This window comes from Cuculus canorus, chromosome 12 (assembly GCF_017976375.1).
Source record: "Cuculus canorus isolate bCucCan1 chromosome 12, bCucCan1.pri, whole genome shotgun sequence".
In the NCBI taxonomy this organism is placed as follows: domain Eukaryota; kingdom Metazoa; phylum Chordata; class Aves; order Cuculiformes; family Cuculidae; genus Cuculus; species Cuculus canorus.
Genome location: NC_071412.1, coordinates 6,685,656 through 6,702,675, shown reverse-complemented (window position 1 = coordinate 6,702,675; position 17,020 = coordinate 6,685,656). Strand labels below are relative to the sequence as shown.

The window sequence follows — 17,020 nt, the reverse complement described above, 5'->3', positions numbered from 1 at the left end:
CTTGACAACACCTGGACACTATTATTAATTGTCCTCTGAGAAAAAATGATAGAGCACTAAATACCTTTTGTGTCACCAGTGTTCCCAGTTACTTCAGATGAATTTTCATTTGGGGGCTTTTCTGACAGCTCCTTTCCCTGATTTGCTGCCAATTTTTCTGCATGTCTTCGCTTTGCAAGTTCACGCCGACGAGCTATTTCTTCTTGAGTTAAAGGCCTACATTATATTTTAAAACATTTGTATTTGGAAATGTCATTCATTTTAAATTAAATTAGAACACAATGATCAGAATACTATATTTGGCATAAGTAAGAACTTATGCAGAAAGCCTTTTGTCCCATGATACTATATATTTTAAGTCAGCTAAAATTAGCAAACTCTTCCTCTACCATGTTTAGGAAAAGGCCATCATGTTAAATTTTGTTTGTTTTGTTAAAATAAGTCAAGTTTCTCCCACTCTTTCAGAGAATATCTAAGCCAATTTTCAAAATTGCTTTTTACACCATGTCCAGCATGTTATCCTGGGCTAGAATGACAGCAAAACCTAAACATACCGAGTATTAATCTAAGCTTATCTATACCAAGCTAGTTAGAAAAAAACTATGAGACTTGTCTTCCAAATACATAGGGATCAAATACTGCCATTTTAAATTACCCGTAGTATCTTTATTATTTTAAGGTGGTCTTTACGATACGTTTTCAAATGCAGGGGTGAAGTCTTTGTTTGCTATAGCTACCTTTCCATAAAGTAACTTCATAAATATTCTAATATTCTGACGCAGTTTTTACCTCCTCACTGGAAAATCTTGCCTCAAAATTAAGAGCTTTAACATAATTCAAGAATGACATCATCATTCTTCCATAAGGTAAGATAAACTGACTCTTCAAGCATTTTAAAGAGCAAAGTAAGTTACACCTATATGAAATCTAACAGCACTGCCCAAAATCATTCATTCAATTTTCAAATCTGTCCCTAAATAAAAACCCGAGATAAGAGGTTATCTTCTAATTTAATAATGCCCAAACAAGGAAATTAATTTGAGACACTAGTCATCTTATCTTTCCAGTTCCTCCTCTGTTTCTATTAATTTTCCATACAAAAGAGCTGAACCTGTGATCCTGCTGTCATTACAGACACTATATAAAGAATAATCTATTCTGTTTAGTAATTTCAAGATCAACCATTTGTCATGTAACGTCCTGTCAGGTGCCTACATTAAAAAATAACCCTTAATATCGTGGCTTAAAAGCAGGAAAGAATAATTAAGTCTTGCAGATATAACATTTTTCATGGAAGCAGCATGTGGGTTGTTTGTTGTTTTGGGGTTTTTTTTCCATTGGGAGCAATGGAAATATATTTTGTTTTCCACTACTAATAAAATACTTATTTCCAAAGTAATAATATAAAAAATGCATTGGTTATATCAATGGTCTTAATGGAGTTCTAACCCCACAAAAGAAACAGAAGAATTCTCTCCATCATAAAACAAATTAATACAATACAATTGGACAAACTAATGGCAAAGTCTTAGATCTTGACTTCAACTCAAGAATATAACCACTCAGAAAAACCCCATCTACATGATATGTCCTTACGCCTGCATGTGCTGATACGATGGAGGCAAGAACAACAGTTCTTAGTATTAAGATGGATCAGGATTCTTTCAGTCAGTTGTACCAAGCACGTGGTCTGATGAACAGAGCACTAAAACCCAAAGTGACTTAGTAGTTTTAGCTTGTTTAGCAGTTTTGGACAAGTAACCTCCTCTCTGTGCTTTAATTTCCACCCTTACATAGAAGTGCATCACTCAAAAAGAGCAAGAAAACTACACATACATTAAAAATCTCTCTGAATATTACCTAAGAGAGGCCCCGTGGGATAAAAATATCAATTCGGAGCACTGACTTTCAGAACACAGAACCTGGGATAGGCACACAATATATCGTAGAAAAAGTAAAAAAAAGAAAGACACAATTGCCACTACAAACATTTCAATAACTTTTTTTCTTTTTTTCTTTTTAAAAAATCATCTCTTAAGCAATCATTATGACAGAATAAAGACTACGTTCCTCTGAAATTTGGGATACTGTGCTATTTCTGTGCAATTTGTTTATTTCATTGCAAAGGAGACTGAGGCTTTACAATACAAAATGCAAAGCAGATGGTGGAGAAGAAAACTTTTTTAATGATGATTTTTTTTTCCTGAAGGCAGCTGTTCAAAGCTATTTAAGGGTTTGGAATGTCTGAAAAATTCCCAGAGGATTGATAGGGAAAGTACAGATGAGACAGCCAAGGGTATCATAAATGCAGTCTATATATGATGGCATAGTATACATATGAGGACATATGTATGCATTCCAATACATTTTATTGCCCCCAAATAATTTTTGTGTAAGTAATCCTGACAGTAAAAGAAAAAAAGTTTGTTTGCTTTTTTTTTGCATGATATTTTTGAACGTATAGGTATATTTAGCTGTCAGACAGCTCTAATCATAAATGATAAAGGTGCCTTAATATTCTGAATGCAGTGATGTATGTTGCAATACACATAAGCACAGTTAATTGAGATATACTCAATTTGCTAAGAAGCAGACTAAGTGTGGGTGGGACTTTAGCCAGTAGGTACAACCTAGACTTCCATCCTGGTTTCTGTCAGCATCTATTTCTATAAAATTAGTCACTCCCAGTAGTATCATTAGAAACCACAAAAAGATAATGTTGTCAAATAAATCCTTAAACAGAACTGTAACACGCTCAACCAGAACAAGATTAATGCACATAAGGCACTGGATCTGCAACAAAACCAGTTTAAAATTATACCCTGATTTATTCAGTTTCTCCAGTTTGTAAAACCAATCAGAAGGGAAACTGCCTTTGAACAAATGCTGCCCAAACCAGAAGGAAGTCTCCTTCCTTCCCTACCACATTTCTTTCCTCCTCTTTTTTTTCACTCCATAGGAAAGGATCTACAGCCTCAGAATATTGGCAGAAAAAAATAGGACCACGCTGTCACATGAAAAACAGTAAATGAAACTTCTGGAGCAGAAAGGAGAAATTCCCTACCTCCAGAGAGGTGTTGTAGCATCCCAACACCACATGAACCAGGCGCAAGTAATAGAGCTGACATATTACAGATGGGTGACCACATTATTACTAATTCACCTTAACCTCAACCACGTGGTAAACAAATGCTATGGAAATCATTATTATGAAAAGATTATAATATGCACACTACTAACATTGAGTAGATTGTTGATCAAATAATTTTTCCTGAAGTTATTAAAGAATGTGTTTATTTTTTTAACCTCTTATATTTCAGACCATTTAGAAAAGGAACCACCACAGTCTGAAGTGGCTAAACATACTTTCTCTCTATATGGTTTTTACCAGTTTAAATTCGATGATGGAATGGACACGAGCTTGACTTCATGAAATGAAATGGGTAATTTCTGTTTACACCTTTAAATCCAAGTAACTTTTAGAGATTTTTTTGGATTACTCTTGAAGATTCTGCTCTTCAGAATCAAGTTCTAGCTAAACTGTTGGCTGCTGTTCTGCTCACCATCTGGCACTCAAAGACTACTGACAAAAGCATCCCTATGGACACCGCTCTTAAGTGCGGCCTTCAGCTGCCAAAATCAGTCTCAAACAATTCAGCACAGAGCAGGTCCAGTGGTCTTCCTAATCCTTCTGAAATTCATCAGTTTGTGGATTAAGCTGCTTAATGTCTTTGCATTGCAAATCTGCTATTTTTACGTCCTAGCCAAGAATTAAGAACCTAAAGTTTTGAACAGCAACTGCCTTAAAGCTCAACCTTTAAGAACAATTTCCATTCATAAACTAATGTATACCTTCTAGGATTATTTTCTCTCTTCTATTGCAACTGCAAGCATGAGGCGAATAACAGTAGAAAATAGATATGTATACACAAAATGAACAACTGAAAATTAACCGACATTACATTTCACACAACAATCTTACAGGGCTCCTGCAAAAGGGAATACTGGATAACTGTTTTGTATTATGTTATGTAGCAATTATAATTCGTTCTGAGATACATAATAAAACTAAGATCGCAATATCAAGCTGTTATACGCCTTGAAAAGCATTCTTGACTGATATACTGACTTTTGATTTATCACACGTACTAAACGTGCAATGGAGAAAGAAGAAACTTGAAGCCAGCCTCTTCCAGAATGATACAAGCTTCCTCTCTTAAATTTACAACTACACTTACTAAATTATGTCCAGACATTCAGATTTCATCCATTACTACATATTTCCTTCTTAGATCAGTCCCAAACATCTTTGCTGGATTCAAATGAATACAGTTACAATGAAATCTACTTCATAATAATCATAAGTAGGGTTTTTAATTTTTGAAAAGCATATTTTACTTTATTAATTACATAAAATGAGTGCCATCTTCAGATGTCAACCTGTAAATCTGGCAGGCTGCTCAAGATGACTCACGCCATATCCATTTCTAATGCACTAACTACAATTTAGAACAAACTATTAATGCAAAAAGATGATGGGTTCAAAACACACTGAAGTCACTCAAAGTCACGTTGCCTTTAAACATAAAAATTAATTTACGGGCAAGATGATTCTGATTTCTTACAGAGCTTCGAGATTTATAAGTATTCTCTTCTTTTGATCCAAGACAATGTAGTACCTCTTTACCTGAAGGCTGTATAAAACTGACAGGATTTAGATTTTTCCCAATGCAGTTTTTGGGAAACATTAGAAAGAAAATAGATAAGTAAACTACAATCTCTTTGTTTACATCACGCAAGCAAGCTGTACCACAAAACAAAGTTATCATCATAGTTTCATGCATAATTATATGGGAAACATAATTTTAGTACATCAAGTTACTTTGTCAATAGCCTTTTCTCTATTACCATTCAAAAGTAGAAGTGGAATTTTTTTTTGTGTCCTCTATTTACATTATTCATCAGGATTTCAAGAACAATGATCTTGGAAGTAACATAACTCGTTTTTTTCCTATTGCTGACATTGCATTGCATCACTGTGACACATACATAAAGCTCTACAAAGTCAGCAGATTTCATCATGACAACCTCTGACATCCAATTTACATTTTCTCAGCATTTTCTATTAAATACACATAGCAACAGTTAAAACTTGAAACCCATCATAACTAATTACTAAACATTCCTCTTTTACACTGGGTCAGACAAAGGCAGAATTCTGAACCTCACAAACAGCAAACTGCAACATTTAAATAACCACCAAATAACCATGGTCTTACTACATAAAGCAGGTGGCTCCAGAAGAAGCCAATATAGCCCTAGTTCCTACAGCTTTTGGGTTTAGATATTTTAATATCTAAAGCGAAGGAGATCACACTACGCTGTCTTAGCAAGGGTCCTAATTTGTTTATCTACACTGCCCATCCACCAATTTTCAGAAAATTTACAGGAACTTAATATCTTTGAAATCTCCTCCTCTGACTGATTTGGTTGGAATTAGTAAATATTTTCAAAGTTCAGAAAGAAGAAACTAGAAGACAAAACCCATATGCAGAATTCTCGTTTCACTGAGAAACCCTGATAAACTCAGGGACTTAGTGGTACCAGATAAAAGTCAAATTTCAAATTTTTCCAAAGAAAGTTAAATATAAGCTGACAACCTTTTGTAACCTGACTACAAATTATTTTCCCATGTACTCAAGTGTTGTAACAGATGACAGACTTTGTTATTTAAACAGTAAAAGCATAAACATAGATGTTTACTATAGAATCTACTAATCTTTAAAGTCACATCCTAGGAGATATTAGTTGCCAAAAGCAGTCTTAAAAGACACTTTTAATTAAAAGTCCAAACTCTGTTGTCATTTACTGTACACCCTGGACTTAGCTTTTCTGCTTTTCCCAACTTACACTTACAAGTATCACAAGCAGATGGCAGAAATAAGGCAAACTATAAAAATTGCAAAGTCAATTTGCAGCTTCTAAGAAAACTACAGAAAGGTAAAATTACCCAATACTACCTTACAAAAGGAAAGAAAAAGACAGTGGCAGCATTGATCTACTTTTAGTCCTTTGGACATAGAAAAGTATAAGCCTTCCCCCCCCAAAGAGAAAAAAAATAGAGAAAAAGCACAGATTTTTTTTTTTTTTACATGCTTTAATACGCTTAAAAGTGGTCCCTGCCCTGCCCCCCCGAAAGATGCAAATAACCTTGCAGATAGGTCCAGCACTCAAAAATCTGAATACATAGCAGTCCAATTATGGGTCCTCAAAATTACCAAGTAAACAGAACCCAAATGTGTATTAATGTTCTTAAATTAGCAAACATGAAACCACTGTTAACTGGCACAGTGTATATATTCTTTCTTCCTCCCTATGTTAAGGCACTGCTGTGGAGCACTCTCATGGAATGCCAGTTCGAATATTGGATCACACACACTCCAAAACAGTCATTGCTCCACTCTGTTAAGCACAATCTTCACTGTGTAACTGTAAATAGCACACAGTGGTTGGTATAATTCAAAATATATTTCAGAACCATGTTTACACAATGTTGTGTTTTTAAAACACTTATGTTTTGTTTCAGAGCGATTGCTTTCCTTCCCCTCCAAAATAAACATCCTTTTCTGACTTCTTCCAGGTACTGCTTACCTGCAGAATCCTAACAATTAAAATATACATCTAGCTGTGTTGCTACTTGTCAAAAAATGGAATCCTACTGCCATGTCAAAACAAAACCACTAATACTACCTAATCAGCAAGATTACACAGTGCTGATAATGACTGGTTAGCTCAAAAAGAAAGTCATGTGATTTCATTTTAATACTAGCCAATTAGTAACTAACTGAATAACTTAATATTAAGGCTAGCAAGAATTATTTTTCACACAACCTATGGAACAAGACACGATAATTTTCAATTTACTGAATAAGCAGGGAGAATGGACATATTGTCTACAGTCATCACTAACATACCTCAAGTCTCTCAGACAGTTCCAGCGCATTCCTCACCCTTCTGCAAAATTAGCTCAGAAAAACTAATTTCACTAAATTTTGTTAAACTGCAATCCTCCACTCAACTTATTAAGCATCTTTAGGGTTTTCAAACAAGATAGAGGATCAGAATTATAGATTTGTTACATAATATGTAGCGAGTGCAAAAATGCAATCGTATTTGCGTTCTGAAAACCAATAAAATTTAGAGCGGTACACTTTCTAAACTAAGGAGAAATTAACAACCAATGAGCCTCAGAGAATAAGCTTCTGCACTAAATGCGTCATTTGTCAAAAAAAATGAGCTGGTCATACACATATGAACCACAATACATGCCAAATTTCTTCAAAATATTATTTTATTTGTTTGGGGAACTTTTCTCCTATTAAAAGTAAAAAGGTTTAATATAGGGCATATAACCTCACACATAAAACAGCTCCTTTCCTGAAGGACTACAGAATACAGAAAAAAAAGCACCAACAAAAATCTAAGACTATCAGAGGAGGAAGGGAAGCAAAGTTTATCCACGCGGCAGGGCTCATAAGCAAATGCCATAGAATGAAAATAGGCAAAAGCTATCCATTAGTCATGGTATATCCAGAATCTCCTGTTAACAGTCTTTTGCTTGAAATCCCAAGTAGTAGTCATAAAACAGGACTTGCATCTTGTCTTTTTTAAAAATTCTGACTAAAATCCTGAAAATATGTCCAAGGCTTTCTGTGTCTGGTGTCTGTAAAAGCCACCTTTGCCTCTGTTGTATCTTCATCATATCAAAGAATCTCAATCCGCCCAACAAACAACTGAACAGGTCATTATCAATGATAAAACACTCAGAAAGCGATAGCCTCGGCGTAGTCTCCTCTGCTAACCTGAGTATATGTAACAGAAAGCAGACAAAGCAGAAATAGAAACTGTGCTACACCATTACCTAAACAAGACCTCTTGTTTCAAATACATCTAAGGACAGAACTCGAGGTAAAACTGCACCATCTAGTGTCTGGTCAATCTCTAAATGCAATGCATCTTTTCCTCAAATTCAAACTTAGTGCAAGAAAAATTTTTGGTGGAAGATTAATAAATGAGCGTGACAAAAAAAATCTAAGTAAAACCTGTGAAAAACCTAGGACAACAGTAAAGCTTTTAAATATTACTACAGCAACAGTACCAACTTTTGCACAAAGATTTAACATTCACAATCTGTCAGATTTAATAGAAAGATAAATATTTTCTGTATTGCTTTACTGTACAGTGACAATTCCAGAAAACCATGAACTAGCCAGTTAATACAGAAATCGACTACTGAAAATGCTCCAGAGACTGAGAAGGATGGAAGGTTAAGATGAACCCCATTCTTATAAAAAGTATATTTCTTCTGTAAAAATGCAGCTGGCTTCAGCTTAAGGTACTCCACTGAAGCATGTCAAGGAAATGAACTACACCCCTCAAAGAAAATCAGATGGTCAAACAATAAAAACCTGTAACACAAAAATCTTCCAAACCTCGCAGAAGAAAATCTTCTGAAGTGCATTAACATCTTTCAGTTCACTGCATGAAGTTAGTCAAGGTTTGGACTACTTCAATTAAAACCATTTTAATTTGCACTTGTAATGAACTGGATGATTGCCTAGTCATTATGCCAGATTTGATAGAAAGAGTTTCTTGGTACAAATGCAAGCTGTTATGATCATGTCAATGCAACCTTACTGAAAAACTAAGAAAGCATTACAACTCAAATTTTCAACCAAACATCCTGAAACAGAACATAATGTACGCATTAGGATGGTTCATTTGGACAAAAAGTATTATTCTCCAACAAAAGTGGGTTTTACTCCTAAACAAATCTGCTAAAACTTTTAAAACTAAAAGATTAAACAAATCATCTCTTGAACGCCTTCAGAAAATATCTTCTTGGTGAAAAGATTTTATTACATCTCAAGGATTGGTGAATTATTTTCTCAGGTCAAAAACAATTTACACACACTTGCACCATGATTTTTTTCCTAAAAACATCTAATGTAGATCAGAAAGTTAAATGTTACATTTTCTTACCTGGGTTTACTGTGTGGTAATGCCTTTGCATCAACAGCAAACATTTTGGAAACAAAGACAATAACTGGAGCTGTTCCTTCACTACTGCATCTCATAAAAGCTAAACAAACACAGAAGATAGTTAGTTGCATCATTTTTTCCCAACAGTATGAACAGAACTAGGGCCTCCCATGACTTTTCCAGGAATTATTGCTTATATCCTACTTCAGCAGATAACACACTGAAGACAAAGTAGCAGGAGAAGCAGAAAATTATTCTAACCTAATCATTTGATAACAGCGCCCATATCTTCAAGTCTGTTTAACAATAAAATAAAATGAGCAAACTTGTGAACATAGAACTCTTCATAACAAACTACATTTACTCCAACTAAACATATTGTTTTGGTGTTTCAAATTGAGTTCATCGGCTGGCTTAGACTAGAATGAAAAACAGAAAGGAGATTAGCATTAAGACCAAGTTATTTATTCAGTACCTCAAAGTACTCTTCCTCCACTCAAACTAAGGGAGGAAGTCCTGCAAATGTCCAGATGCTTATGTCTTCACAAAATCGTAACTTAAATTCAAGAACAGATAATTCCTCAAAGGATGAAAAATCCAAACAAAACTCATGCAATACTTAGGAAATTCCTATAAACTATTTTTTTTCATTCAACTTGGAACACATTATAAAATCCAAGACAGTCACAATACCATTCAAAACTTCTAACACAGAAAAGAAAGTCTTCTACATGCCTGTCTTCCATCTGCTATTTGAAAAGACTATATTGTGAAGTGCTTAGGCAAAATAAATTCAAGAATACTACTAAAAATTAGCAAGATATTCACGAGATGTGAAGTGTGCTATTTTTTCATAACAAAGAGCAGCACAATCAGAGTTTACAGCAATAAATTTCTTCTAATTATCTTATACTGATCAAGTAGTGAACACTGTTTGCAGAATACAATATTTGTTAATGTTCAGTAAAGGATGAAAACACCAGTTGCCTCACGCCCGGGAAACAATTCCCAACCACCTCTCAATTTGACATTCACATCTCATCTTAAATTGACGTTTGATATCTTATTCATTTAGATTTCTTGAAGCTCTTTTCAAAACATTGTTCTACAAACATATTCAACTACATATAAAGCCCAGAAATACTGTTACTAGCTTAAGCATGGTATCTCCTTGTAATTTTTACTAAACTACCTCATGAAATATCAGAAAGCATTTACTACCTTACAGCAAAATGTTAGTCTGTTGTGTTCTGTCCAGTTAGAAAGAATGTTTGCAGAACAACAAAATCATACCTATAAAGCGCATTTGTCTTCTACAAACCTATCTGAAAAGTTCGTTTGGAAGCATTCTTTTCCAGACTACCAAACTGGTGGACTAAATATTACTTCATTTTATATAGAACTTCCTACTCCACAGGGAGATTACCAAATATACGTGGAGAATTACAAACTTTGGTCATCACTGAGCATTATATCCATATCATCAGTTCTAACTTCGATTTCCAATTCTGCCAAATACTTAATTCAGTTTCAGCAGTTCTCATCTATCTTTCAGGAAAACAAACTCAGAAGTTGTTCTCCTTTCCACTGCATCACAATTTTTACGATGGACATAGATGAATACAGAGTTTATGTTTATACAAAACTGAAAGATAGAAAAAGGAATATGAGCATCTTAGGAGCTCTCCTGCATTCTGTACAACAAGTTTATTTTCATTACTGCCAATTCTTTTACTGCCTACAGCAAAGTTAAATCATTGAACATAGTCTTTTCAGTCTCTATTACAATTTTATAGCACAGGACTTGGTGATTATCCAACTTCCTCTTGCTTACTTTTGCACAGATATCCCAACGCTGAAAGCCACAAAGTGTGAATATACTACCAAACCCTTCTTGAGGAGGAGCTCTTGGTTTAATCTGCAACCTCTGCCAAAATTGGGCATGAAATCACGTTCTCAATGAAGTCAATGGCAAAAGTTAAGCCAACTTCAAAATATCAGGATTTTATATCTTCATTTAACACTCTGGGTAACAAAATGCATTAATTGCCTTTAAAGTCTTCCGTCTCTTCATTTTATTTGCTAATCTTTTATCATTCATGAACATTATGAAATAACTAAGAAATAAAGGTATACCTTGAGCTATGGAAACGTAGGAACAATACTTGATGGCAAAGTATGTAGTAACAGCTAAGCTGTATCTTACTAACCTCTTTTCAGTACACAAACTACTTAGCAATAAATTCAACAGAAAATGGTTTTTACTTTAAATTATCAAACCTGTGCCTAGTTAATCAACATACTTGTGAGAATGAAAACCAAATTCAAACACATACTGGATAAAAATTAATGGTCTTAATACAGAAGTTAGTAAAATATTCAATTCTCAATTACAAGACAACTCCTATTATTTAGAGCTAAAACCAAATATTAACTTCATATCCTTCCAAAATCCCTAGCATCAGCGGCTCAGACTTCATATCACCTGCAGTTTGAGTTAGCTGTCCTAAAACCACAAACTGGGATTGAAGTAAAAAGTATAGCCACAAAAATATGATATAATACAGTGACATCTAACTGACAAGCATCAACAAAGCTACAAGTAAATAAACTATAAATCTAAGTAGAGAATACTACACATCCTACAATCCAAAGACAAACCCACCAAGACAACCACCACCTCCATGTTAATGGGAGAACACCTACTCACCACTTTTCAGTTCCTGAGTTTCCGGAGGCAAAGAATCAAATGTTCTAGCTCCAACACACATCAGCTTCTCCACTCTCTCCGCAGTGATATCAAGAGGACTGGGAAGTTTATTACACACCATGGCTAAAACACATTGCTAAGGATATATATCTCCTTACTGAATAAAAATAAAAGGAAGATAAATGCTTGGTTTTTTAAACCAACTTCATGCACTATAATGCAAAATTCAGCTTTGTCTGTTACATAGCATACAAGTCCACCTCAAGTCAGCAGTAAGTTCTGGCATTTATCCAGGGGCAGAATGAATATTTACGTAGGGGTGGCTCAGCCTACGTGCAACTTGGAAATTAGGAATAGCAAGAACCAAGGCAAGATTCCTAGAACTAATTAGTATTTATACAATAATAATCTGTGCACACGTAAAATAATATAATACGCATTATATCATAAATGATAAGACCATCTATGCAGCAGAAAAGCAGCAAAGGCTGATCTTGGATTAAGAATGCATACGTCTAAAACATAAGCAGATATTCACAGAAGCTAATGGACAAAATTGCTAAGATACTGTAACAAAAAAGAAATTGGCTTATCCTTCTGCAATACTAAAATTTGTATATAAAACTACATAATTGAAGTGTATTGTAAAACTACCTCCAGTTTCACAACTTATTTTCCTAACAAAAGGATGCGTGAAAAAGCATGAAGTTGGTAGAAATCTAAGGCTACTTGTAAATATGTAACTTATTACGATTGAGAAAACAGGTCCAGCAAGCATAGGCACAGATATGGAAAAGAAGAGAAGAAACCATACCAAACCACATACCGAAATATGTTAAGCCCTCTTTGAAGTTTAAGAGCCACCAACAGAATAAAATGTAGTATATTCCCTAAGGATACAGAGGACTGCATCAGATAGCGGTAGCCACTGGCTACAAATAGCATTAAGATGAACTTTGGGGTCTGCATGTTGTGACTCCCGTGGACCAATTTTCAATCCCAAAGAGGTGACTATCTTTTCAATTTTTTCTTTGTCTCTGTAAGGAAAACAATATATAGATAAAAAAAAAACACAGCAGCAATACATAACAAGCATCTGCACTATTTCTTGTTTGACTACTTAAAAAAAACACTATAGGACATGGAAAGATTCCGTGAAAACATTAGATATCTTCTCACCTTTTCATAACAGCTTCATACAGACTCCATATGTTGTCCAGCACCAACTGCACAAACAAAGGTTTCTTTCCTTTTGACTGGTAGAACATAAACATACAGCTAATTACCAGCAATTCCTCACTTTTAACTGACAATTTTCTTAAGGAGCATGCAAAATCTTTACTTAAAATCAAGACACTTATCTCTTTCTACATAAGATTACTACTCCCAGCAGTCTGTCTCACAAGAATGGTATAAGGCACAAAACAGACATGAAATTCAACAGTGAGGGACAAGGGTTTCAGTTTCAGAAACAAGAGTATTCTAAATCCTTAACTGAAGGATTCCACTCACTACTCTGGTTTCTACATTGTTAGTTTTCCATTCGTCTTGTGTATTTAACTCTATGCTGAATCCTTGAAGCTGGAATATCCCTTATTTTAAGAAGAGAGACATTTAAGAGCAACTGTGAGCACTGTTAATAAGATTTCCTCCATGTAGCTTTTGAATGGTCAATCTTGGAATGTTCTCTTCTCCAAGGGCTGACGCAAGGCTATCCTAGTGACTTTATACTTCCACTGATGTTGAGTGAAGAGCTACTGAGATCAATTTTCGTAATATACTCTGAGAAATAGAATTAAAAAACCAAAACAATGAGGTAATATTTCTGGCAACCTCCCTACCTGATCACCTTTCATTATCTTCTTTGCTTTTGTATTTAGATAATAATCTCCCCATAAAGTCTTCAGAAGTACTGCAGTCTTAATTCCAATCTTTTGGCTGTACAGTTTGGCAAAATGTTCAATGCTAGAAGGAAACAAAATGCTGTTCACATGTGCTTATTAGCCTAAGCTATTGAATAGCTTAAATGAAAATCACACAGAAATCTCAAATCTTTGCTTTACTCCCACTTATCCAACTGCATTTACTTCAGCTTACATTTAACATGTAACATTTACACCTGCAAAAATATTTAGTCATAACAATTCAAAAACATCAGCAATATTTGTATGTTTTTGTTTTGTTTCAAGTTTTGTTTCAATAACCATTATATTCACCTACCACTTAAGAACAACACGCTTTCTTTCTCATTTACAAAGATGATCGTAAAGTGTTTATGACCACATGCTTATATCAGAATGTAGTTCTCCAACCTATAAAATCTTAACAGTTGATCATTTACTTGCAAATATCAAGTAGCTTGAACTAAAGAAATAACTTCTACATTGCTTTCGAGTTTATAATTCTGCTTATTGTAACAAAGTACTCTGTTTCATTTTCTTTAACAAACATTTTTCTTAATGTTTAGCATTCTGTCAGCATACTTAGAATACTAACACTAAACCTAGGCCATCTCTGAACTCCCCAAAACAAAAACGTTAGCTTTTTGTTTTCATTTATTGCCTTCCACAGGCTTTGTCAGTTTCCAAAAGAAAAGCAAGCTGCAAATGGCCCAGTATTTTTCCATACAAGACAAAAACAGCAGATAGCTCCAAAACACTTCAATATCTGCTAAATAAAATGTTCATACTGTGAGTCCAAACTTCAACAAGTTTCTAACAGCTGCATCCCAAGAATCTCTGTATAACAACAATATACTGCCAGAGTTCCATGGAATTTCAATGAAAAGTTACAAATCAGAAAAGCTAAAGCCTACAGATATTAAAATACTGTTTCCCTGCACATCATAAAACAGAAGAGTGACTGTGGCTACCATGTAGGAATGGAGGACTTAGGATAATCGTAGAATAGTTTGGGTTGGAAGGGACCTTACCTTAAAGATCATCCAGTTCCAACTTCCTTGCCACGGGCAGGGACACCTTCCACTAAATCAGGTTGCTCGAAGCCTCATCAAACCTGGCCTTGAACACTTACAGGGATCAGGCATCCACGACTTCTCTGGGCAAACTGGGCCAGCGCCTCACCACCCTCACAAAAAAATATTTCTTCCTAGTATCTAATCTAAATCTACCCTCTTTCAGCTTAAAATCATTCCCCCTCATCCTAACCCTGCACTCCGTGATACAGAGCCCCTCCCCAGCTTTCCTGTAGCCCCCTTTAAATACTGGAAGGCTGCTATAACGTCTCCCCAGAGCCTTTTCTCTCCCACAGGCTAAACAAGCCCAATTCTCTCAGACTGTCCTCTTTTGGGATGTGTGTTTCAAGGTTCAGATCATCTTCGTGGCCTCCTCTGGACTCGCTCTAAAGTTCCATGTCGTTTCTGTGCTGAGGACTCCATAACTGAACACAGGGCTCCAGGTGAGGTCTCACAAGAGCTGAGTAGAGGGGCAGAATCACCTCTCCCCACTTGCTGGTCATGCTTCTTCTGATGCATCCCAGGATACAGTTGGCTTTCTGGGTTGCAAGCACACACTGTCAACTCTCACAGAGCTTCTCGTCCACCAGCACCCCCCAAGTCCTTCTGTTCAGGGCTATTCTCAACCCATTCTCTGCCCAGCCTTGTGATTGGGATTGCCCCAATCCAGATGCAGGACTCTGCACAGTTGGCCTTGCCGAATTTTATGAGGTTCGTAGATCATTCATATATCATACATCATAAGATGTGTGTTAACGTGCAGATCCCCTCCAGCTTTCAGACATGGTCTCTCCTCATAGAAACCCTCTATGAACAGAGCTCTTTCAAACTAACGAATATTCCAACTTGTTAGAATGTGAAGATTTGTTTTCAGTTTCCTTTACACTACTTGCACTCTGATTTTTCTTTTCATAAATTATTATTATTCATGGCAGACAATTAAACTAAAAAAAAATTTATTTTCCCTTTTGTCTACATTGACAAGAAACGTTTGTATTAAACTACAAACTGCACATGGAACCTTATTTAAGAGCTTAACTTTGACTTAAAAATCCTGAGACTGAATTTCTTTAAAAGGTTTTGCTATATTAAAGACATGCACTGTATTGCTGCATCTTTTTCGTTAATAGTTTCACAATGAAGACAACGACTCCACCTTGTGGCAAGCCATCAGAACATCTGTATTCTTTACGCTACCCTGTCCTTTGAAACTAAGAACGGGACTGAAAAACAGAATGAATCAAAAAATCAAATACAGCAGTCCAGATTTTTTTTCTGAAATTTTTCTACCCCCACATTCTTATGTTTACTTAAAAATCTCCGCAATGCTCTTCAAGACCAGGCTGGATGGAGATTTGAGCAACCTGGTCCAGTGGAAGGCGTCCCTGCCCATGGCAGCGGGGTTGGAACTGGATGATTTTTAGGGTCCTTTTTGACCAAAATCATTCTATGAAATGCAACTCAATAAAGAGCAGAGTAAAGCCAGATTGAGACTGACGAGTATAAACACTTAAAAAGAAGGTCATTTCAAGAACCAGTCAAAGTCCAGTACAGAAAAACCAGATTACAGTAATGCTGTGACCCAGAACTGTACTGGACCGAAATGGACAGCTGAAACTGTTGCCCCGATTCCAGTTGCCTGCCTTATGCTTGTTATGAATGTCACCATCCCTGTAGCTGGAAGGTGCAATCTACTTGTGAAACAGCTCCTGTACTAGTGCCAAGTCTATTACAGCCTATTGTTAGCAATTACTAAAACACTAAGTTTACTATGCTAGGCTGAACATTACAGTGGGCTCAGCAGCTCCTTTGTAAGTAAAACAGGTATCCTTGTCATGCAGATGACAAAGCTTATAGTATTTTCAGCTGTTCAGTGTTCATATTAGAACTGATTATACAGTTGCATATCACAGAAAAGTACAAATAACATCTTTAGAAACATGAAGCAATAGATAATACTTTAACTGCAGTTATCGATTAAATAAGCCAACCAAACAGTAACTAAATCTCAGATTTACCCAAAACCCCAGCCATCAACTGCACTGGCAAACACCACATTTCCGTGGTCTGGTGAAAAGTAAAGATGTGAATCATCGGTTTCTTCCAGTCCAGCACTCCAATCATAAACCTGATCTCCTGGTGAAGCATCTGTAAGAGTTTCACTTTCTGTTTCTTTTTCAGCTCTTTCTTCTAAGACTTTAGAGGTAAATAGTGCTCCAGTGACTGCATTGATCTATGGAAGGATACGTAAACACACTCTTAATATTTGCTCACTCTTTCACAAGCCTTGCAAC

The 17,020-nt window shown here is 35.6% G+C and overlaps 1 protein-coding gene across 3 annotated transcripts in view; it reads right to left on the bottom strand.

Moving 5' to 3' along the window:
- Window positions 1-17,020, bottom strand: part of EFL1 (elongation factor like GTPase 1) — a 74,252-nt gene that overhangs the window by 52,584 nt on the left and 4,648 nt on the right. For all 3 annotated transcript variants that reach the window (XM_054077415.1, XM_054077417.1, XM_054077416.1), the window contains exons 7-13: window positions 16,745-16,959; window positions 13,594-13,717; window positions 12,932-13,008; window positions 12,653-12,789; window positions 11,753-11,875; window positions 9,043-9,142; window positions 65-216 (exon numbers count right to left, since the gene is read on the bottom strand). In XM_054077415.1, coding sequence (XP_053933390.1) covers window positions 65-216; window positions 9,043-9,142; window positions 11,753-11,875; window positions 12,653-12,789; window positions 12,932-13,008; window positions 13,594-13,717; window positions 16,745-16,959 — 928 coding nt within the window. The remainder of the gene's footprint in view (window positions 1-64; window positions 217-9,042; window positions 9,143-11,752; window positions 11,876-12,652; window positions 12,790-12,931; window positions 13,009-13,593; window positions 13,718-16,744; window positions 16,960-17,020) is intronic.